The following is a 21546-nucleotide window of genomic DNA, read 5'->3' as shown; positions in this document are numbered from 1 at the left end:
TTATCCGCCCAATTTCAAATTAATTATGTATTTAAAATTGGAAAATCGGTTCTAAAAATATCGATATCTTGTGAACGAACCGGGAAAAAATTGCAGCAATCAAATTAACATGGAGTGTTGTTCCATCTCTATGTAGAGATGTTAAGAATTTTTGTTAACATTTTTTACATGAGTGGTGTTAAATACTGAGTGAATTTTAGTAAAATTTAGGCATTTTTACAGAGAGTGGACGTGAAATGAAGGTTGAGTGTGCAAGAACTCAGGTGAAAACCAACAGCAATGCGCCAGAACTGTACTTAAAAGTTAACAGTGCAGTAACAGTATTACGGGTATATCGTTAGAGATGGATAAACTTCGATGATCCCTGGCAAACATCGAAAAGAGCGATATTTTTAAAAGTCCTCCACCTCTAACCTCCAAGACACATGTTTTTGTTTGTAAATAAAATAAGTTATAATGTTGGCGCCAATTAAGCATTTACTGGGAAACTATCGCATTGTTTTGGCCAGCGGGTCTCCCAGAAGACAAGAACTGGTCAAAATGCTGGTGAGTTGTAATAGAAATGCAAGTTTTTTAAATACCCCAATCAATATTTCCATTTCAGGGCCTCAATGCAGAGCTGTGTCCCTCAACATTTGAGGAGAATTTAAACCACGAGGATTTCAAGGAGTTCTCGGATTACATTGAGGCCACTGCTCTGGGAAAAGCGGAGGAAGTGTTTTCCAGATTAAGTGCCTCGGGCGATTCCAAGGACTTAATTGTCATAGCCGCGGATACGATGGTGACCTTGGGAAAGGAGATCTACGGAAAACCAAAGGATCCTGCTGATGCCATTCGCATGCTGACCAAGTAGTTATTACTAGGCGTCAACCTTACAACCTTTTTTTTATTTACATTAATGTAATCTAATAGAATTTGGAGAAAGAATTCCCCATTTTGGATAACATAAAAAACATGTTTTGGAAATTACGTAATTCTCTTCTAATTAGTCCCTTAGAAATATTTTTAAATTGTTGGAGAGATATATTCACTTGCACTTAGCTACATTCTTAATATATAAAAAAAAAATGCTTCTGATTTTATTAAGGTTACAAAATGATCAAAATTGTAATTTTTTAAAATTTAATGTTCAATTTCTCAAATTGCTGACGTCCATTAAGTGTTAAAAAAAGTTTTCTAATAGTTTCTTGATATTTGTCTAAATTAAACCTGTTTTAAAATAGATTAATTTATTTGCTCCGGTCGATCACAATATGTTATTCATGCACATATTATATTATTAGAAATAATCGGTTCATCTTTAAAATTGTACTGTTATTTTTTAAGTTTGTGTTACTTATTTTAAGTTATCCTTCTCGTACATTTTTTTTTGTATTCCTTTAGTTTGTCTGGAACCTCGAATCGCGTATTTAGCGGCGTTGTTTTGAAACATGCCCACGGAATTCGCAAGTTTACGGACACGGCGGACGTGTACTTTGGTGATCTGCTGCCAGAACAAATTCAAAGCTATGTGGATACAGGACATCCTCTGTAAGCTGTTGTATTTCACAATAAATAATTTGAGACTAAATTAAATGAATTCAATGCAGAGATAAAGCTGGAGCTTATGGCGTTCAAGGACCTGGAGGAGCTCTCATCCACCGGATCGATGGTGACTTTTACTGTGTGATGGGACTGCCTTTGCATCGCCTCTGCTGTGAATTAAACAAGCTCTTTCTGGAGGATCTCTCCTCGTAAGCGAGGTGTCATCATCGCAACAATCAAAACCAGACTATCTGGAGTTTGTACGGCAAGAAGCGTTAGAGGCTACACACGCTCTGCTGATTTTAATCTTGGCTGATAAGCGGCTATATCTCTACGACGCTGGAGGTTTATTTGTTTTTTTTTTTTTGTTTTAGCCCAAGTCAATTAAAAATAAAAATCCAAATAACAGCAAGCAGAAAAATCAAATTGCTTACGGGAGAGCAAGGCACAGTGGCTATAAAGCTATGATGTAATGTAATTTTTTACTCTTTCACTTTAAATTGCACTTCAAATTAGTGCAAAAACTATTGTAAATTTTGAGATTTATTTTAAAAAGAAAACCCACAAAAGCTTTTAAAAATCAGACAGGTTGCAAACAAAATACGATTTTTCTTTTAAAAGTAAAAGTCGAAAATAAAAACTATTTTCTGTAAAAAAACTTATTTACTCCTGAATTTATTTTTCTTTTCTTCAGAAATTATGAGATGTATAGTTAAATATTCTTTTGTTGATTAGCCTAATTAGCAGTGATTAATTTTGAACTAAAGTTGCCACTCTTACTTAGCTTTGGCTATTTTTAATAACTTAAACCACTGTTCCCGCGGAGAGCACTTTATTTCTGACTTGCCCTAATCATTTACAACTCATATGAAAAACTGAGCCACATATTATTTTCAAAAAGATAACACGATTACATAAAAAAGCGAAGAGCACAATATAGAACTGCTGAGCACGCAGTCCCAGTAGTCAACCAATTGTTACGCCAAGCGGATCGGATCCATCATGTCCCAGAATCCCAAGAGCACCTACAAATTGTGGGGCGGTAGGTTCAGCGAGAAGCCCAACGAAGCACTTCAGTCGCTGAACAATAGCCTGCCCTACGATTCCCGCCTGTATGCGGATGATCTGGATGCCAGCAAGGCGTATGCCGAGGCACTCCACAGAGCAGGTCACCTGAACGAAGCGGAGGCGGATAAGCTGGTGAAGAATCTGGAGCTGTTGCGATTCGACTGGATCGAGGGATCGGTGAAGTTCCAGCCCGGCGACGAGGATGTGCACACGGTCAACGAGCGACTGCTGGTGGGGATCACCGGTGAGCTGGGCCAGCGGCTTCATACGGGAAGGAGTAGGAACGACCAGGTGGTCACCGACATGAAGCTTTGGCTTCGCAAGGCCGTTCGTGAGATTTTGGCAAAACTTGGTCGCATCATAGAGACCGCCACCCGACAGGCGGAACTCCACCTGGGTGTCCTGATGCCCGGATACACCCATCTGCAGCGGGCCCAGGTCGTCCAGTTTTCCCACTGGCTGCTCTCCCATGCCTTCGCCCTGCGCGAGGATGGCCAGCGGTTGATGGAGCTCCGGGATCGGGCCAATGTCCTGCCCCTCGGCAGCGGCGCCCTGGCGGGGAATCCCCTCGGCATCGATCGCCTGTGGCTGGCCGAAAGGTTGGGATTCTCGGGCGTCACCGCAAACAGCATGCACGCCGTTGGAGATCGCGATTTTGTGGGTGAGTCGTCGTCCCTCGAAGAGTAACGCCCACTTAAGTCATTTCAAAGTCATTGATATGGCAACTTGGAAACTTGGGCTTGATTGATTTCTTATCGGCGTACTGCTCAAATTTAGATTATTTCGGGGAGACGCTGATACAGAGCGCTAGTACCGTATAATCTACAAAGCAAACAAGAAAGGAAGCAAAATTCGGCAAACCGAAGTTCATATACCCTTGCAGCTAATGCAAAATTATATAATCTTAAAAACATTAAAATAATTATTTACTTGCGTATATGTTTAAAAAGGTATAAAAATATTATTATTATTATTTTTATACCCTTGCAGAGGGTATTATAATTTTAGTCAGAAGTTTGCAACACAGACGGACAGAATTAATTTAAATAAATTAATTTAAATGTCAATAAAAAAAATAGAGTCGGCTATGAAGTATGCGTAGCTGCATCTTCTTCAAGATAAAGCGATAAAAATATTTCCATTTACATTGAGTGTATTTTTCAAGAAATACTTTGTGGTGTATTTTATTTTATTTTATTAGTATAAAAGTTAAATTATAAATTTTTCCTAAATTATAACACATAAAAAAAAGTATTTTAAACCTTGTTCTTTTAGTTGACTTTATCTACTGCTGCTCCCTGGTGAGTCTGCATCTGTCCCGTTTGGCCGAGGATCTGATCATCTACAGCACCAAGGAGTTCGACTTCATCCGACTGGCCGATGGCTTTTCCAGCGGAAGCAGCCTGATGCCCCAGAAACGGAATCCGGACAGCTTGGAACTGATTCGCGGCATGGCCGGAGTGATCACTGCCAATCTGACGGGCATCATGATGACCATCAAGGGCACCCCGTCCACCTACAACAAGGACCTGCAGTTCGACAAGGAGTACTGCTTCCAGTCCTTCGACAAGCTGTCCCAGGTGCTGGAGGTGACCGAAGGCGTCCTGCTGACAATGCAGGTGAAACAGGAGTCCATGGAGGCTGCCCTTAGCACGGACATGTTGGCCACTGACTGGGTAAGATGACTCCATTTGATTAAGGATTACCTATTATGAATTCTCTCTACCACTGTTGAAAACAAAACTCTTTTCAAGTGAATTTTAAAATCAAACTTATCAAGAGGTTTTGTTTTAAGTAAATATTAAATAAAAAAAAAAAAATTGTTGCCCTTTCTTCTTTTCAATGTAAACTAAAACTGAGAAAAGTTATAGAAATTTTGCAGCTTGCAACCAAATCTAACTTATATTTTATTGAGAAATTATTACTGGTATAGATACCACAATATTTTATGAAAAAAAAACTGTATAGTTTTAGTTTCTTAATAAAATGAAATTTTATTTATGGCAGTCTGAAAGTAGAACATATTTAATTTTAATTTATTGTAGTCTAAAAGTGGAATTATCAGTTCCAAATCAATTTTTGACGTAGCATAATCAGAATTGAATCTTTTTGAGAAATGTAAAATAATAGGTAAATCAAATATACAAAATCTAATGGAATTCAAATACGAAACACATAATTGAAAATTGCCTTTTATTTTTAGGCCTACTACCTAGTGAAGAAGGGGATTCCCTTCCGTCAGGCGCACCACATTATCGGTCGCGTGGTTTCGGAGGCCGAAAGTCGAGGCGTGGACATTACCGATTTGCCGCTGGGCGATCTGCAGGCCTTTAGTCCGGTCTTTGGATCGGACATCGTCGGTGTGGCGGACTACGCCAACAATGTGCAGCAGTACAATGCGATCGGTGGCACCGCAAGTAGCAGCATTGTGGAGCAGCTGCGGTTACTCAAGAATTACGTCAAGAACTTGCGCAAACAGTCCTAGGAACTGCCATTTTATTTGTGTTGTACTTTGGTTATCAAATTAAAAATTTTATGTAAACACTTTATTACAAATTACTCGCCAGTATTAAATTCATTCAATAAGTTGACGCGATAAGCCAGCCGCAAGGACTTGTTCCAGCGCAGCATTTTGGCCAACAAAAAGGCACACACCATGCCCATCGCCTGGAAAAAGGCCTCGATAGTGACTCCGATGGTAATCCAAGTGAAACTCTTCGATACCCTGGAGTGAACCTCGTCGAAGCAGCCGTTTTTGAAAGGTTTTTGGCAGACCAAATGGGTGTCGTTTCTCACATGTTTCGTCTCTTGATGGTGGCAGCAGGAATTTGGCACCACCTTGGCATCCCGTTCAATGTGATAGTTTCCGTTGCCTAAATGCTCCTCCCAATCTGTATGATTTTTCACTCCGCAGCAATTAAACTGTAAATTACGTTTATTTTTAATTTTCGAAAACATTTCGATTTGATCAAAATTACTTCAGATTGCAAATGATTTAGTTCTTGTGTCACATAGTGATCATTGCCATATTTTGCAAGAGCCTCGTTCATTGTGTCAAAGGTTTTCTCCTTCGAATATGACGCTTGAGCTGTAATGGCTAGTGATATTTCTAAGATTAAAACCAGCAACAGGCATAGCCCAAACTGCAAAAGAGATGAAAATTATTTAATAATCGTTCTCTCAAAAAAATATAATTTTAACAAATATATTTTAAAGTTGCAAAAAAGTTGATAAACTACTATAGAATGGTTATAAGTTAATGTTATTTTTACAGCCATGAAATAATACATTTTTAAAAACAAAATTAATGCAGTGCTCATACATTTTTCATGCTTATATGTTGAACCAATGTATTTTTACTAAAATTCCACTTACCAAGTTAATTAACATCACACTCTCCTTGAGGGATCCAACAGTTCCCAAAGTGGCCACTGCGATGATAAAAAATCCAATGGCGATGAGAAACGCCGGTGGAGTTGATAAGTGTACATCGACGAACAGGTGGAGGTGTTTAATACTTTGGAAACTTCCAAGGAGAACGGTTCCCAACCCTATTAGAAAAACTCCAGTCAGCTATGGAAAAAGAGAAACATGGTCAACAAATTTATTTAAATGTACTACATTTTTTTTTTATTTTAATGTTATTTGTATTATTTATTTAAGGCAGATATTTAAAAAATGCAAATTGTATAAGGTAATCTCTCTTCTTGTTCTCGTTCTTATGCTCAAAAAACTAATAAGAACAGGAACTACAAATGCTCAGAAACAAAGCCAATTTAAATGGCTCATTTTAAATCCTTTGATTAAATTAATAAATAATTATATTTCCAGGACCAACTCACCTTAAACAAAATGCTTACAATCAAAAGCGCGTATTTTATGCAATTTATTCTGTACTCTTGATTCGCCATTATTGTAATCCTTATTTAGCCAGATGCAATGTAGTTACACGCATATAAAAAAGATAATAACTTCTCGCATTAAGCACTTGACACTTATTCTTGGAAAAATAATAAAAAATATCTAAAATTAACATATGTTCTAAATTTCTATGGGTAATTAGTTTTAATGGCTTTAAATAGCCAAATAACATTATTTCACAAGCCAAAAATTACTTTCTCAATATTTTTTTTTTTTATAGTTGTTTCTCAAAAAGTTGAATTTTAACTCGAAAGTATTTCATTAATTGATCGGACCCGCACTCAGAATTTAAACATACTTTAAGTTTTGCTTGCCTCGAGTGAACTGAAATGGTGAACGTAATCGGCATACCATTATGTTGAGTTTGCACTCGAAAGAAAATCCCAGGAGATTTTTAAAATATTTTGTAGACTTTTAAGCTGATAAGCAGCACTGAAAGTATCAAGAGTTAATAAGTTATTGTGATATAGTTTTATACGTCTACGGTGTTCATAAGATTATCGCCAAAATCAAGTTTTTTGGATGCCGTGTCAAACAACTTTCAAATCGATGATAGATAGAATAAGCACTGAATCGAAAACCCTATAAGATCAATTTATCTAATTGCTATTGAGACATTGTAATATACATATACACCCAAAAAATAACTAATATCCCTTCAATAAATATAAAGATTCGGAGGAACTTGTTTATTTCTTTCATTGCATGTGGGACCTTTTCTTTTAGAATTTCGAGTATAAGAAACAAAAATTTGTGTTTAAAAATACAAAACTGTTTTCCTCTCACAGAGTCGATTCTCACATGGTATTGTAAGTTGCCGTATCAACTGTCTACACATTAAGCTTTGACATAAAAACCATAATGTTCCTATACTTAGATTTTTTATTGGCTAAGTAAAAACAGGCCAGATAAGGAGTAGTCAAATTTGAACTTAGTTCAAGCACTTATATTTAAGAAGCTAAGTATTTAAAACTTAATTTGATAATTAGAATGGAAATATATAAATTTAATAATTAAACACACTTAAATGAATTGTTAAGTATACAAGTGTTTTAAAGGCTTGGAAGTTAAGTTGAAGAAATAAAAAAAAAACACAATGGCTAGTATCTTTGCCTTTAATTGTACAATTGCTAACAAAGAGTTGTTCAAATAGAACGTCTATTTAAGACATATTTTTAATCACGATATTTTTCGCACTCTTACTGTTTTGTTAATTGAATCCCTTACCCAATTGACTGACCAATTATTTCAGCAAGTGGTCCTAGGACCACCGCGTTTATTTCGTTCAACTATGTTTTTAGTTAACAATTTCAAAAGTTACATGTACAAAGGGATCTTTTTGGGGTGTGCTATACGGTATAAATTTATGGCCTTCATCGCAATGGCAAAGCCTAGTTAACACTGGGGCTCTGGGGCGTGTAGGTGTCGCCATTGTCCAGCTGCTGGTAGCCAGTCACCGCCGAGTTCTGGGGCGGGGCCATCTTGCCGCCGGAGATGAGGACGCCGAGGCTCTGTTGCAGCTGCCAGCGGCGTGCCTCGCGGATCGACTTGTTCCGGCGCAGCGTCTTGGCCAGCATGAAGGCACAGAGGACGCCCAGCAGCTGGACGAAGGCCACCGTGGTGGCTCCGGTGGCAATCAGCATGGCACTCTGCGACACGATGAAGTTCATCTTGCGGAAGCAGCCGTAGTCGAAAGTCTCCTGGCAGGTCACCTCCTCGGCGAATGTGAAGCTCCTGTCTATCTTGCCGCAGCAGGAGTTGGGCACCACCACGTCGTCGGAGCCGAGGGTGGAGTTCTTGTTGGGCGCGAAGTACTCCTTCCAGTCCTCCGGCTGGTCAACTCCGCAGCACTCAAGCTGTAAGCCAGGGAATTAAATAATTTTTCTTTATTTATATTTAATAAAAGCTACAAAATCTTTCAAGCCAAACTTGTTATGTGAATGAAAAGGATTTCGACCACCCGGAAAAGAAACTTTAAAATTATATTTTGGTAAATGTGTAAGTAATTTCAAATATTTGTTCTTATTCGAATTAAAATAAAAATCATTTAAATGGCAATTAATTTATAATTCAAATGTAAACATTTCTAACTATTTTTGGAACATGTATGTTCAAAATTGATGTAAATTAAATCTAGTATTTAATTGATTTCATAGAAAAGCTTTATCTTATAGATTTAACGTACCCCGGTTTGCATAAAGTCCACTCCAGCTTTCACTTTGGGATCGTGGTCGTATTGCTCCAGGGCCTGGTGCATTGTACGAACCAACATTTCCCTCACTTGCGACTGCATCATGAAGGCGGCGATGGCGGCAGAAACCTCCAGAATGAACACCAGGAACAGGCACACTCCGTACTAAAATCATATAAAGAGTATTATTCTATTTTTATATTGAACAAAATTGAAGTTCTCAAAAAGGCCCCCAAATCGAAGGATAAACTATTTTCTTGTTCAGACTCATTAGGATGAGTTCATTGCTAGAAGAATGAAATTAGTAAGTCAGTTTGTGGCATCACAATTTAAAGCTGTGAATATAGTTTCAAGTTTCTTTGATGACTAAAGTGTAAATGGTATAGCAGGTTCCTTAAATAGGTAATCCAGGTAACGAACTCGAAATTCACTCAGAGAAACAATTGATGTTTTAATACAAGGTATTTATAAAGTTACAGAATGCTATAAGTCATGTGCCACATAGATGAATTTGGATTTTCTATATGGCAAATGACTTATAAATCAATATACACAGATAAGAAAAAATTCAGTTTTAAATATATTTATTAAATTAATTGGTTTTGTAGCTAAATATGCCTTACACAGATGGTGAATTGATATGATAAGGAAGTCCATTATATCCATGTTTCTTAGATTTAATCTACCTTTCAACTTTATTTGAAGTAATTGACTTACCAGATTAATGACCATCACACTCTCCTTGACGGCGCCATAAGCTCCCAGAGTGGCCACTGCGATCAGAACGGTTCCAATGGCGACGAGCAGTACCGGAGGATCCATGAAGTGACCATCGATAAACAGACTGAAGTCGCCGAAGATCGTCTGGATCGTAGTTCCCACCATTATAAGGAGGATGGCGGTCAGCTGCGGGAAAAGGGAAACCATTGTACAAAATCATTGCAAATTGCATGTCAGATCTAATTTGAGGTGAGATTTTTAGTGTGACTTTGTGAGCACATGAAACGCAGTGGTTACGTGATGGTATGGTGATGCACTCAGTTAGGCTTTGTATCTATTATTATGTCGATCAGCTAATAACCCACTCCGAAATATCTAGCATTGCCAAACACCTGTGATTTTTTAAATAATGCTTTTGAAATGTAAAGCTTTAATATACCCCTTTATGGAAAGTTAAAATGTCATAAGATTTGTATATATTTGTATATTTGTAATAAAATAAATATAATTAAAGTCACTTACAGATTATACTTAACATAGTTCACAGTATAAGTAAAACTCTATTAATATTTTTTATTTTTTTCGTAATTTTATTTGTTAATTTTTAAAACCCTGTTTGCTTTAACTACTCATTTATACGTTTGTTAACAAGTGTAAAGTGTTTTTTGTTTTAAAACAAGTTTGTAAATATTTGAAATTGTTGATCAACAACGTTAAAATTACGAGTATGAGAAGTTGAGAGAAGAATTTATTTTCTGGTTCCGGTTATACTTATGCACTCGTACATTTTTTCCAACACATCGAAATGTATTTCTGTCTTGTTATCTTATCAAAATGAGTAATTGTTATACAGTTTTATGGCAACAGAGATATTATAAGAATGGTGAAATATTGGCTGACAATTAAATGAAAACGTTGGCAGAAAAGCTATAATGTTAGGAGCCATCAAAAACAGATTTCAAACAATAAATTGTTCGGCAAAAATCTTTATCAGATTTGTAAAAATTTGAATTTTATTAAATTGTTCATTGTTCAGCAATAAATGTTATTCGTTGAAATTTTTCTATCTATTTTATCAACAATATTTCGGATGTCTCTAACAATTGTTTTTGATCTTGTTGATATTTGTTTTTAAAAGCTACCAGTATAAAAGAGAACATTTTGCTTGCTCTTGAACCGTTTCTCTTTCTCTCCGATTTTCCAGTCTGCTCTCATTTATTTTTTTTTATCACCTACTTACGTAGGAGAAAAATGATTCACAAAAAAAAAAAGAACTATACCAACACACACGCATTTCTTAATGGTTGATAAGAATAGGTGTGCCATATCATAAAAAAAGAACGCGCAGAAAAATGGAAATAAATCAAAATGGCGGAATTGTGATTCATGGATCGAATAAATAAAGGATTAGGCTCCAGGATCGACTCACCGCAAACATAAAGCTCACTATGATGAGCATGTATTTGGCGCACTTCATGCCCGAGTTCAATTGTAATTCCCGATTCATTGTGCTGTTCGGATTTTCGGTCGGTTGTAAGAAGCAATTTGTAAAAGTGTTATTAACAGGCCGATTCCGATATACAGTATATAGTATATATCGCTCGCTATAATTTGTCGCCGACCGAGTCGGCAGTGAACGTACTTTAACTTTTGCTAGTCACACGTGAACTGAGTGGCAAAACGGTAAACGCAATCGACGAGCTCAACTGCGAGTCGGTCTCGCTCTCTCCCACGCTCCGGCAGGTGCCGCCTGGCCTTGCCACCCACTCCCACCCACTCGCTCATACACTGCGCGAAAATTTTATTCGCAAAAGGGCTTTATAATATTTTGTTTTGCTCTTTAAGGATGTTCCATCAATTAAATCATTTTTATTAAGTTTTTCTTCCATTCAAACTTGTGAAGCCATTAGTCACCATTTCTTTTTGAATTTTCTTTTATATTATCCAGGGATATTGATTTTTTTTTTTAGAAAAACATAGTTTTTACTTAAATGTTATTGTATTAAAGATCCAATCTGCATATTAGAGAAAACTGGGCTTAGTCTTTAATCATACTCCTATTACTTGTTCGTTTTGTTTACTTTTACATAAACAAATTTAAAATGTTTTTTGGAAATTTCTTGTATTTCTTTCAGTGCAGCTGGAACTTCCACACTCAGCTTTCCAAGCGACGCTTATCAGGCAGTAATTGTTCGTGGTCTTCCAGTTAGACAAATAGCAGATAAGATAATGATTTTCTTGTTTTCATTAGGCGAGTTTTCGCAATATGACGGAATTTCTGTAATCGAATATTGAAGCGACACGATTGAACATTCAGTGCGGTTTTGAAAATATCTAACTAACTGCAATTAACTACCTATCCCACTGAATGTCTTCACTCCCCCAACTTTAACATATATTTTACTGGTCAAGTTCACATGTCAATGCCGTTAGCCTCAATCGAGTATAATATCGATTTATTTTCAGTTTTAAGTGAGTCAAGCTTATGACTTATCGATTTCTTATTCGCACTGCACTTCCGAATAGCTTTAATTATTCACAGGCAAACACAGGTGTTCCAGTTCATAAGTGTGTTGGCTCGTTGTCTGACTTGGGTGGGAAATAATAGTTTTATTTGTTCTGACTGGGTTTTTTTCGAACTAAGCATGGCTTATACGGGTCCTCATAAAATTAAGACTGTTATTCTCAGTTATTTTTGATGCTAATAATGTTTCCTAAAAATAATACGGGTTTTTAATTTGTCTTCTCTATCGAAATTTAGTTGTTTTTGTTGTATTTTTAGACAAGAAGAAATCTTTATAACTGACTGAACGATGACTCGTAGTGAGTAGACAGACTGAAATGTCTAGATCGACTCGGCTATTGTTCTTGATCAAGCATTTATATATACTTTTTAGGGTCGGAAGCGCTTTACATACTTTTCAGCGAATTCAAAGTACCCTTTTCACTATACGATTGATATGCAAGTTTGACTCCAAACGTAGTTTTAAAAATGTTGAACGTGTTAACAGTGTGCCCCAGACAATAAATAAATACATCGTATATGATAATTTCCACTTTTGTACAGATTTTATTGGATGTTTATTACTAACCACGTAAGCGTTTATTAGTTTAATAAATACAACAAAAATGTGTTGAAAAACTTTGTATTAATAATAACAATATTTAATGTGATAAATTGTAAGATCGTTGTTATCCATAATTGCCATTACTTTGCACATTATGTACATTAGTGTGTTTGGATTGTTTATCGTGGTAGATATTTTTGTATTTAAAAACCAATGGTTTCAGAGACTCATGAAAAATTCGTATTATGACTGTGCTAACAAAAAATGTGATATGAAAAGTATGAAACTCTTAGAAAAAAACACTTATTATTTCTAAGGTAATGTGTGGGCACGAGTGTTGATGTGATAATGAACAATGCATTTCAAATAGAACCTAATACCACTAAGATAAGAACGATAAGATTGGATTTCTAAATCCGACCAATATCAACCAATTTGACTTGCAATAGCTTAAGAAATAAAGGAATCCAAACCCATATAAATTAGTTTGAATACTTGACAAAAGTACAGTTTGTTTATAAATGTGTATGTTTATTAATATAATCAGAAGAAAAAGTGAATATTAAGCAAAAAACATCCAATGAATTTAGGAATGTCTTATAATTAAATAGCGGGATTCGGCTCCTCCAGCACCTGTTCCGAAACTCAAAGAATCGAGTTTTTCTGGACTTAGATAAAACCAGTAATTCCGTTACGGATCTTGATCTCACGTGCAATATAACAGGCAAAGAGTACACCAAAGAACTGGAAAGAAAATGAGGAAATATACAATTAGTTTGGTAATAGTATGAACTGGATGAAGAGGTTTTCAATATGAATAATTGCGTTAAATCAAAAAGGTTTGTTTAAAATATACATATTCAAACCCAAATGAATCAATAATAAATAACATTCGTTGCCCAAATATTAAAAATGTAAATAAAAACATTATAAATAAGAACTTAAGGTCTATTGAGACATTCTAATTTAAGACTTCGGTATTTGTGATCAGATTTGATTGTCAATTAGCTGAAATGGCAACAAAAAAAGAAAACAAACAAATTTCATAAATTGACTAAAACCCATATAATTTTAGGAACATTTTCAAACTTTTTTTTTGAATAGTTATTAAAATATATAATGTAGGATTTCTATTGGGTGATAATTCATAAAGCTTTAAAATTTTTTTAAATTTTAACTTTTGTTTTTGTGGATGCAAAATCAGAAAAACCTGACATGTTTTATCATCTATTCAGAAATGAGAGGCTTTACAAAAATGGTAAATAAATATGTACCAATATTTGTAAAGACCCATTATTTGGTTTAAATATAAGGTTTTAAATCAAATTCGATCGAGAGAAGCCATGAGGTGCGTCTGCAGCTCGGGTCAACTCACCTGCAGGATGGCGATGACCACGCCCGCTGCTCCCAAGCTGACCGCATGGGCGGCAATGTAGTTGGAGAAGCCATCGAGGCAGCCATTTTTGTGGCGGTCATCCACACTGCTGGTGTTGGCGAAGCAGTTGAAGGTGCCCGCCGCACCCACCGGAATGGAGCAGCACGAGATGGGCAGCGACTGGTTCGGATAGGTCACACTCCAGTCCTCGTACTTGTTCACACCGCAGCACTCGAAATGCCGCTGCACATCGTCCCAGAGACGGGTGGTCGGATTCTGATTGAAGGTATTGTACTCCTTCAGAGAGTTGGTCAGCGAAGTGCTGATCAACTTGGAGGCGTCGTTGCGCAGCACATAGCCACTAATGCCAGCAGCCAGCTCGAGAATGAAGATGATGGCCAGCATAATCGAGAAGCCGAGCACCAGGCAGTAATTCTCCTTCAGGGCACCCCAGCAGCCGAAGAACGAGATCAAGATGATGAAGGAACCGATCACGATCAGGAACGTGGGGATCGAGAAGAACTTGGCGGCCAGGAAGAGCTCATAGCCGGTATAGACCGCACCAACGCCGGCTCCAACGGCGATCAGAATAATGCCAGTGATCTGGTTGGAGAAGTTTTGTGATCAATATTAACAACTGATAATAACAATTCTCCGAATCTCCTAAATAATTATAATTTGCTTTTGATATATTTACAAAATTGACAAACTATTTCCACGAATCTTTTTCTACACTGATCCATTAAAACCTATAAAATAAATTCGTATTTTATGGTGACAGTTGCTAGCAAATATGATAAGATAGTGATTTTTTAGGTTTTTCAGACGTTGGTTTTGTTTAAATTAATGACGTTCTTGAGATGGAATGTAGCAAATACCTACATTATTCTATAATCTTTAACATAACATAATACTGGAGTTTAATAAATGAAAATATGAGAACAACATTAATATTTAAAAATTAATAATTTTAATATTTAAAATTAAATCCAAAGCCTATTTTCTGTAAATTCATTAAAATTTAACAAAAAGTAAGAAAAAATTTTAATTAATGTCAAAAATTATTGTTATTAAAATATGTATTATTTTATTCAAATTTTTTTTTTTTTTAATTTAATTTTTTTAGTGTTGTATCTGGAGCTAGAACAGGAGAGCTGAATTAGTAATAAATAACAAAATTTTCTTTAAAAGTTCAATTAAATATTCATCAAAGTCTATATGGAAATGTAAAATAAATATTTAATTATATGAAATTGATCAAGGTAATTCCCCGTAGAAAATGACCATCAATCGTTGGCTAATCTAATCTTCACATGTTGTCTATCAGTAGGCTGCTACTGGTGACTCATCCAAACAAAACTATGTCATTTACTTACCAAAAAGATCAAGTTAAATCCAAATAGCGTGTATTTCACCGCATTCGCGCTGCCGGTTAGAAGCGACATCTTGTCTAATTAAGTTTAAGCTCTGTAAAGTCAGGAATATCAAAGGTTATTATAAAATATTTGTGTCTAAACATTGGACTAAAGAAAGCTAGACTAACTTCTTGGACAAGCAGAAAATGATACACAACCGTTGCGAATCGATTGCGAAAGTTAATTAAAGTGTGCAGCAGTCCAAACTTAGACACAAATGGAGGTTTCACTTCTAATCAGTGAAAAACTATATATATATTTACTTATCAGTAAATGATATGGCAAATTGCTTTTGTTTAAGCTGAAGGTGGTCAACTACCTGCTGTGTTTCGTATGCGCTGGTGTTGCCTAGACCGCCAATTCAGACAAGATAAGCCAAATGCTCAAAAAACGATAAGATACGCTAGAATAGGATAGAAGTTTGGTATTTATTTTATAACTAAAAACAAAATACAAATAAAAGTGAAATTTGAATTTTTAAAATTTATTTTGTTGTTAAGTGTATGCTTATAGCAATTTAGAAGCTCATTGAGAAAAGCTTACATGCCACGGAATGTGGGTGTTTATTTTTTATAAGCATGTCAAATTAAACCAACCAAACAAAATGTTCCAATATATACTACACTGGATTAAAAAACAAAGTATCTTGATATCTTAAACCTTACTAAACTTAAATAAAATGCATTTAAATCAATTACAAAATCTAATATTTTCCACATAAATATAAAATGTTGCATTCAATAGTCAGATATTTTTGTTTTTACTATTTTTATCAGTGTAGGACTTAAGTTATAAGCTTCCATTCGCATTAATAAAATTGTTAATATAATGCCTTTACTGTGGTTATTCAAATGCACTTTATTTATTATTATAAATTAGTAAGCTTATAACAATTTTGATTTGACTATCCAAAGTAGGGCAATTAGTAAGTAAGAAGGCTTGAACTTTGTGCCAAACATTCGTGTGACTCATTTAACGAAATAATTCTAGACAGTTATCAACACAGGTGTTACCACAATTAAACTTGATGGAAGACACATACTCTATACGTTTTTCTTTCGATATTTTTTGGTCTGATAATGCAGATTAGTGTTTTATCTGCCTATCAGATCGATGACTCATTTATGTATCACAGCAGGTGTCTTAAATCACTTTTAACGCTGAAATACATAGCGATGTGGAGATTTTGAAGTGTATTTCCAAAATATGCTGCTCTCATTTTTGTTTTTATGTAAACAATTTTCTTATCAGAGGCCCCGCCAAAAGATATTGCAGTGGAAGTTGACTGGTTTGTTGCTTTTTTTTTATCAGTTTTCTTACATTTTACTCACGGCACAGAAAGTGGTCGATTTTAGTTGGACGTGACGGCAGTTGGACAACAACTGAGAGCCGCTTCAATTTACCGGAACGCTCGCAGAGGATTATTGTCATAACAAGCACCCATAAGCTTTACTACCTATCACCGCGTTGGTCTGTGTGAGTTTAGTGATAAAAAGTAAAATATATATAATGAAATACTTGGCTGAAAAGCTGCGAAAAAGCTTTTCACAGAGTTAGCACGGGTCTGCGAAAAAGAACTTCGACATTGTTTTATCACTACATCGACCGACTGTCTTTAGTTTACCTAGATTGTCTAACTATTTTATTTATGCACTTTGAATTCAAATTGACAGTTAAAACCACATAGTTTTTGGCGATTTTACCATATTTTTAAAGTTGTTGTTATATTTTGAATGCTTTTAAATTGCTTTTTAATTAAAGGGTCTATGAACAATTAAATATTTGATTTTGATCTTCGTTCCTAAATTGTTGTACCTGAATTCAGTTTATTTAAAATATTTTAGAGAGCTAAAATGTTTGATCCTTCCCACTTAATCATCACACAATAATTATAATTGAAAAATATATTATATTTATTTTCATTCATGTTTGCTTGTCGTATACTAAATGCTATCGAAGAATATATATGAGTATCATTTGTTATTTTATATGTTTAGTTTTTAGTTTCATTTTGGGGAACTGCTGGCATAATTTTAATACTTGAATTTTGAGTGCAATGCCAAAGCGCTTATGTGTGTGATTGGGAGTGGGAAAATGTGTGGAAATGCGATCAGGAACTGGGAGCTGGAACATTTTCAAAGTCACATTTTGCAATATCGAATGTTAGTCAATCGGTTAGTTTTGGGTCCCATCAACCTCGAGTAATTTGTTTGAAATTTTTTCACAATGCCAGAAAATTTCGCAAATTACCAAAAGAAAGTCTCATCGAAATGGGTTGGTTGGTCGCTCGTTTGGGTGTTAGTACGTACATATTACAAATGTAAATATATGTCATTTAAATTAGGTGTCTTTCATTTCATTAGTAGTTCGTTGCTTCCTCGCTGCAGTTTGCCCACAACTATTTCCTGTCCTTGCCGTGGCGATCGCGTTGATGTCTGCTGGCGGCAATCGACGAAGTGGTCAGACTATGCAAATGATGTGGCTGCTGCTCCCGATGACCATGTCCGGATCCTTGATGCTTGCCGCTGCTGCTGTGCTGGTGCTGATGATGGTGGTGTCCATTCAGTGTGCCTTTACCGTGTCTGGGGAAACAGAAAGTAACCGATTAGCCTTGTTATTCCCATCCAAAGATTAATGTATTTTTTTAATAGTCTTTCTACTGTTTGGTTGTTTTTCTTATGATAATCCAAATTGCTACTTCAACTACGTAGTTCCAGTTGCTAAAGAGAAATAGAATAGAGCAAGGCTGCTTAAAATGTTGTGTTTCGTTGTTTGTTTAATTCCAATTTCATTGATGATTTCGGTTGAATTTATATTTTTGTTTCTGGTTTCCAGCAACATGTTCATAGTCAGTTTTTAAACTTTATTCTACTGATAGAGCGGAGTGTGCATGAGGTTAGAAATTTACGTGGGGTAAGTTTATTAATAGTCGTCAAACATGCGAGGTCAATTGAATAGATAGAGAATTAGGTTGTTAAAATATTTAAATAAGTGTATTAGTTGAGTTTCAATTCTAATGAAATAAAAGTCTATATTAATTGCTACAATTTGATTGCTTGCGAAATTAAATGAAATCAGTTATACCTATATCCAAACCAATTTTCGTAAACCCAACATGCAATACTGGGGGTTAAAGAAGAAAACGAAATTTGGAAAAATCGCTTACGCTGTGAAAAGTAAAAACTGAACCCAGACAGGCCCTTTTTCATTTTGTGCGAGTGTGTGCTTTGGCCGAGTTTTTGATTGTGTGCGCTCCGAAATAAATAATAATTGAAAATTAACAACGAAAATCTCTCACGCTTGAGTATTATTTTTGGGGTTTAGTATTAGTAGTGGGGAACACAGTGGTTGGGTGGTTTTGTTTTGTTTTGTTTTGGGTTAGGAAAATGCAGTTCGCTGTTTGCCGGCAATGGTGTCAAACGTATACGTGCATTGGGTATTATTTTGGGTGTGTTTATATATTTTTGTGACGAGATCCTGGCAGCCAAAGGACTATATATTTATTCTGATTTTTTGATTTTTTGGTTTGTATTTTTTTTTTCTATCCCGCGCTGACTATGAACATGTGCAGATGCCGAAGGGCTGGTGGGTGGAAACGGTGCTGCGCACTTGGCGCATTTTCAGCCGCTTTGGCCAGCCGCCCAGGCGGCCACGCCCCTCTCTGGCCACCGCCCCCGCACCGCTGCCAAAGCTGCCAAAAAGCTGGGCATGCTCATTGCTCAGATTGTTTTGATATGGCTTTAGCTTGTCCGCCTTTCCCGGATCTTCACTCATGGCATACAGCAGATAGTTATCATAAACATGGCTAACACTCGAATTCCTCTTAGCTGGCAAATATGGCAGAAAGGCAAAGCTCGAGCTGGTCGATTGGGTGGCCTTTAGCGAGGGTTTCCTGCACCTCAGCGTGGACTGATTCGAATAGCTGGGCGGGATCATCTGTAACTTGGTGCGGTACTCATAGCTGGCCGGCTGATTTACGGGCACTGGGATCATAGATCTCTTGCGTTTGCTACGCGGCGGTGGCTGTGGGACTTTCGACACCTCCACCTCGTCGATGCTTGCGTAGTCTGCCTCTTTGGCAGAATCTTCTCTAGCAGGGCGATCCTCGGGGGTCTCCTCGATGGTTTGATTATGGGCTAAATTCGTTACGTATACGTACGTCAGTTCGTTGTGCGTGGGTGGTGCTGTTGTTGCTGTGGTGCTGGCTGATGGCTTATGCGTTGTGGTTTTCGATGATTTCGAACCGGCTGTTGCCGTTGTGCTCGTGGCTGTCGTTGTGGACTTTTTGTGCGATGTTGTGGTGTCGTGGCTACTGCGACTCGATCTCGTCTTACTTGGCCGACTGCTCTCCCGCGTTCCCGTCGACGGGTGCTCACTGTGCCTAGAGCGACTGGAGTGACCTGTAGCGGGATGTCAAGGATAATTAATAGTTTCAACTTGAATACATTCTCAATTGTGCTAATGGTAGAATTTTCTTAGTAAAAGTATAGTATTAAGGGCTTTTAGATTGCATTTTAATTTCAATTATATTAAAAGTTGATATAACCAATTAAAATGTACGTGCAATTAATTTTCATGAGCTTAAATATGGATCTTATAATTATGAAAAAAAGAATGTCACATTCTATTTTAAGAAGATTTTTGAAATAAAACTAGTTACAATTCTATAGTTTTGAATTCGTATGGTGATCAGAACTAAATTTCCTACAAAAAAAATCAAAAAGTTTGTGAAATTGCAAAAACATTTTTCAAAATCAATATATTAAATGCTTGTTTTACTTAGTAACTTGAATTGTATTTGTGTTTTATCTTTTTAAATGTTAACTGTGTGAATCTACTGTGTGCGTGTGACAAGGTGCAAAATAAAAAGTGAATAATAAATAAATCCGGAGGATTAAGTTGTTGAAAAGTAATCTTTCTTTTCGCTATAGGTTTTCACTGACAAGATATTGAACAAATCAAATGTGGGCCTTGGAAGGCTAATCGTAGTTCTTCTGCTTAAATCATTTGATCGGAGTGTTTTTTGTGTTCAAGTGTGTAATTTTGTGTGTTCAACTGTGTTATTTAAGTGTTAACTGATCGCAACTGAAACTCATATGGCGAACCTATAACGTTTGCTCAGCCTCTGCGGCTGTGTGGCACCCATAATGAGCAAGCCCAAAACAAGAAGTTCTGCAAGAGACACGATCATTTTAACCGGATTATCCTTTCACTCGTTTGGATCCTTTGGGTGAAGAGTTGGTCATTTTGGATAGGTTTTTTCACAACTTACCCCTGGAGCGTGTGAGTTCTTCGCGATGTTTCTCGGTGCCTCGGGAGCGTTCTCGGTCGCGTTCCTTCTCCCGATCGCGATGGGTGCTCTGCCTGGGGCGACTTTCATCGGCGACACGGGAGGATCTCACCAAACGACTACCGGAGGAGGTCTTGGTCTCACTGGTGGAGTGATCCACCTCTCGGCTGTGCCGATGGGAGCTGCGCTTGGACTCCAGAGAAGATGATCCCGGTGCAGTGGCACTGGAACTGCTCCTCGGCTTACTGCTGTGCCGGTGGACGCGAACTTCGATCGGCTCATGACGAGTTGCCTTCTCCCGCTTGGGGGTGCGCATGCGCAGACGTTCGGCCCGCTGCTTGGTGGCCACCTGGTCGTCGGATGATCCGCCGCCATGCGTCATCGATTCCCGCGAACTGGAGCGGGATCGATCGCGTGGACAGCACTCGATGGAGGACTGGGAGGAGCTGCGTGCCCTCGAGGGCGATGGAGTCGACTGCCGGGAGTTGCGACGCGCCTCCGAGGCGAAGGTGCCCCGGGCCACGCCTACCGACTGGGGGTAGACTTTGACCTTCTCGTCGATGGTCTCCAGCGGCTTGGCGCTGCGACGCTGCAGGGAACAGGATCTGCGCCGCTGATCCTTGATGGCCGCCTCGTCGGAGAGAGCCTGTGGAAGTAGAGGTAGAATTATTATTTGTCCTTTTTTATTTTTAAAAATACATAGTAATTTGGACTCTTAAAGAATCAAAAAACAAGAACAAAAATGAAAAAAAAATTATACATCTACATTTATTGTATAAATATTTCAACATGAATTTTCTGAATTGAAATAATTTAAAGACAACCCTTACATCAATTGGCTATTAGCAACGTGAATAAAATAAAAAGAAGCAATCAATGCAAATGAATAAATACAAAAAAACTTAACATTTAAAATGTTACATATTAAACATTTTAATTTAATATTTGTAACACGTAAAAATCGCATTTAACCA

The 21546-nt window shown here is 36.9% G+C and overlaps 6 protein-coding genes across 16 annotated transcripts in view; 2 read left to right on the top strand and 4 right to left on the bottom strand.

Moving 5' to 3' along the window:
- The first annotated feature begins 386 nt into the window (after positions 1-386).
- On the top strand, positions 387-2115 carry LOC108141671 (dTTP/UTP pyrophosphatase). Its single transcript, XM_017265145.2, has 4 exons — positions 387-546; positions 605-849; positions 1384-1530; positions 1590-2115. The coding sequence occupies exons 1-4, from the start codon at positions 457-459 to the stop codon at positions 1735-1737; spliced, it is 630 nt and encodes a 209-aa protein (XP_017120634.1). The 5' UTR covers positions 387-456; the 3' UTR covers positions 1738-2115.
- A 357-nt stretch (positions 2116-2472) lies between these two features.
- LOC108142057 (argininosuccinate lyase) lies at positions 2473-5151 on the top strand. Its single transcript, XM_017265741.2, has 3 exons — positions 2473-3253; positions 3868-4268; positions 4796-5151. Exons 1-3 carry the CDS (start codon positions 2527-2529, stop codon positions 5075-5077), a joined length of 1410 nt encoding a protein of 469 aa, XP_017121230.1. The 5' UTR covers positions 2473-2526; the 3' UTR covers positions 5078-5151.
- On the bottom strand, positions 5101-7202 carry LOC108142058 (CD63 antigen-like). Of its 2 annotated transcripts, XM_041710388.1 has the most exons (5): positions 6812-6822; positions 6435-6592; positions 5968-6165; positions 5571-5735; positions 5101-5514 (listed from the first exon to the last, which is right to left on the bottom strand). In XM_041710388.1, exons 2-5 carry the CDS (start codon positions 6501-6503, stop codon positions 5149-5151), a joined length of 798 nt encoding a protein of 265 aa, XP_041566322.1. In that variant the 5' UTR covers positions 6504-6592; positions 6812-6822; the 3' UTR covers positions 5101-5148. The 2 variants fall into 2 exon arrangements, with proteins under 2 accessions (XP_041566322.1, XP_041566321.1); XM_041710387.1 differs by having other exon boundaries at positions 6435-7202.
- A 554-nt stretch (positions 7203-7756) lies between these two features.
- LOC108142028 (tetraspanin-6-like) lies at positions 7757-11106 on the bottom strand. Its single transcript, XM_017265704.2, has 4 exons — positions 10854-11106; positions 9422-9610; positions 8699-8869; positions 7757-8369 (listed from the first exon to the last, which is right to left on the bottom strand). The coding sequence occupies exons 1-4, from the start codon at positions 10929-10931 to the stop codon at positions 7905-7907; spliced, it is 903 nt and encodes a 300-aa protein (XP_017121193.1). The 5' UTR covers positions 10932-11106; the 3' UTR covers positions 7757-7904.
- Positions 11107-13002: 1896 nt separating this feature from the next.
- Positions 13003-16702, bottom strand: LOC108141811 (CD63 antigen). Of its 4 annotated transcripts, XM_041710389.1 has the most exons (5): positions 16603-16702; positions 15602-15685; positions 15244-15334; positions 13868-14470; positions 13003-13236 (listed from the first exon to the last, which is right to left on the bottom strand). In XM_041710389.1, the coding sequence occupies exons 3-5, from the start codon at positions 15310-15312 to the stop codon at positions 13162-13164; spliced, it is 747 nt and encodes a 248-aa protein (XP_041566323.1). In that variant the 5' UTR covers positions 15313-15334; positions 15602-15685; positions 16603-16702; the 3' UTR covers positions 13003-13161. The 4 variants fall into 4 exon arrangements, with proteins under 4 accessions (XP_041566323.1, XP_017120877.1, XP_041566324.1 ...); XM_017265388.2 differs by lacking the exon at positions 15602-15685 and having other exon boundaries at positions 16614-16697; XM_041710390.1 differs by lacking the exon at positions 15602-15685 and having other exon boundaries at positions 15244-15332; positions 16603-16682.
- Positions 16703-17171: 469 nt separating this feature from the next.
- Positions 17172-21546, bottom strand: part of LOC108141809 (probable GPI-anchored adhesin-like protein PGA55) — a 42573-nt gene continuing 38198 nt past the window's right edge. For 4 of the 7 annotated variants that reach the window (XM_017265376.2, XM_041710384.1, XM_041710383.1 and 1 more), the window contains 3 exons: positions 20555-21218; positions 18449-19682; positions 17781-17864 (listed from right to left, as the gene is read on the bottom strand). In XM_017265376.2, the coding sequence (XP_017120865.1) occupies positions 18838-19682; positions 20555-21218 (1509 nt within the window). In that variant the 3' untranslated portion in view covers positions 17781-17864; positions 18449-18837. Of the gene's footprint in view, positions 17865-18448; positions 19683-20249; positions 20455-20554; positions 21219-21546 lie in introns of those variants that run through there. The other 3 variants (XM_041710382.1, XM_041710386.1, XM_041710385.1) reach the window with 2 other exon arrangements.

This window comes from Drosophila elegans, unplaced genomic scaffold, assembly GCF_018152505.1.
Source record: "Drosophila elegans isolate 14027-0461.03 unplaced genomic scaffold, ASM1815250v1 contig_814, whole genome shotgun sequence".
Classification (NCBI taxonomy): Eukaryota; Metazoa; Arthropoda; class Insecta; order Diptera; family Drosophilidae; genus Drosophila; species Drosophila elegans.
Note: the sequence above shows the minus strand (reverse complement) of the source record. Positions and strands in the feature narration are given on the sequence as shown.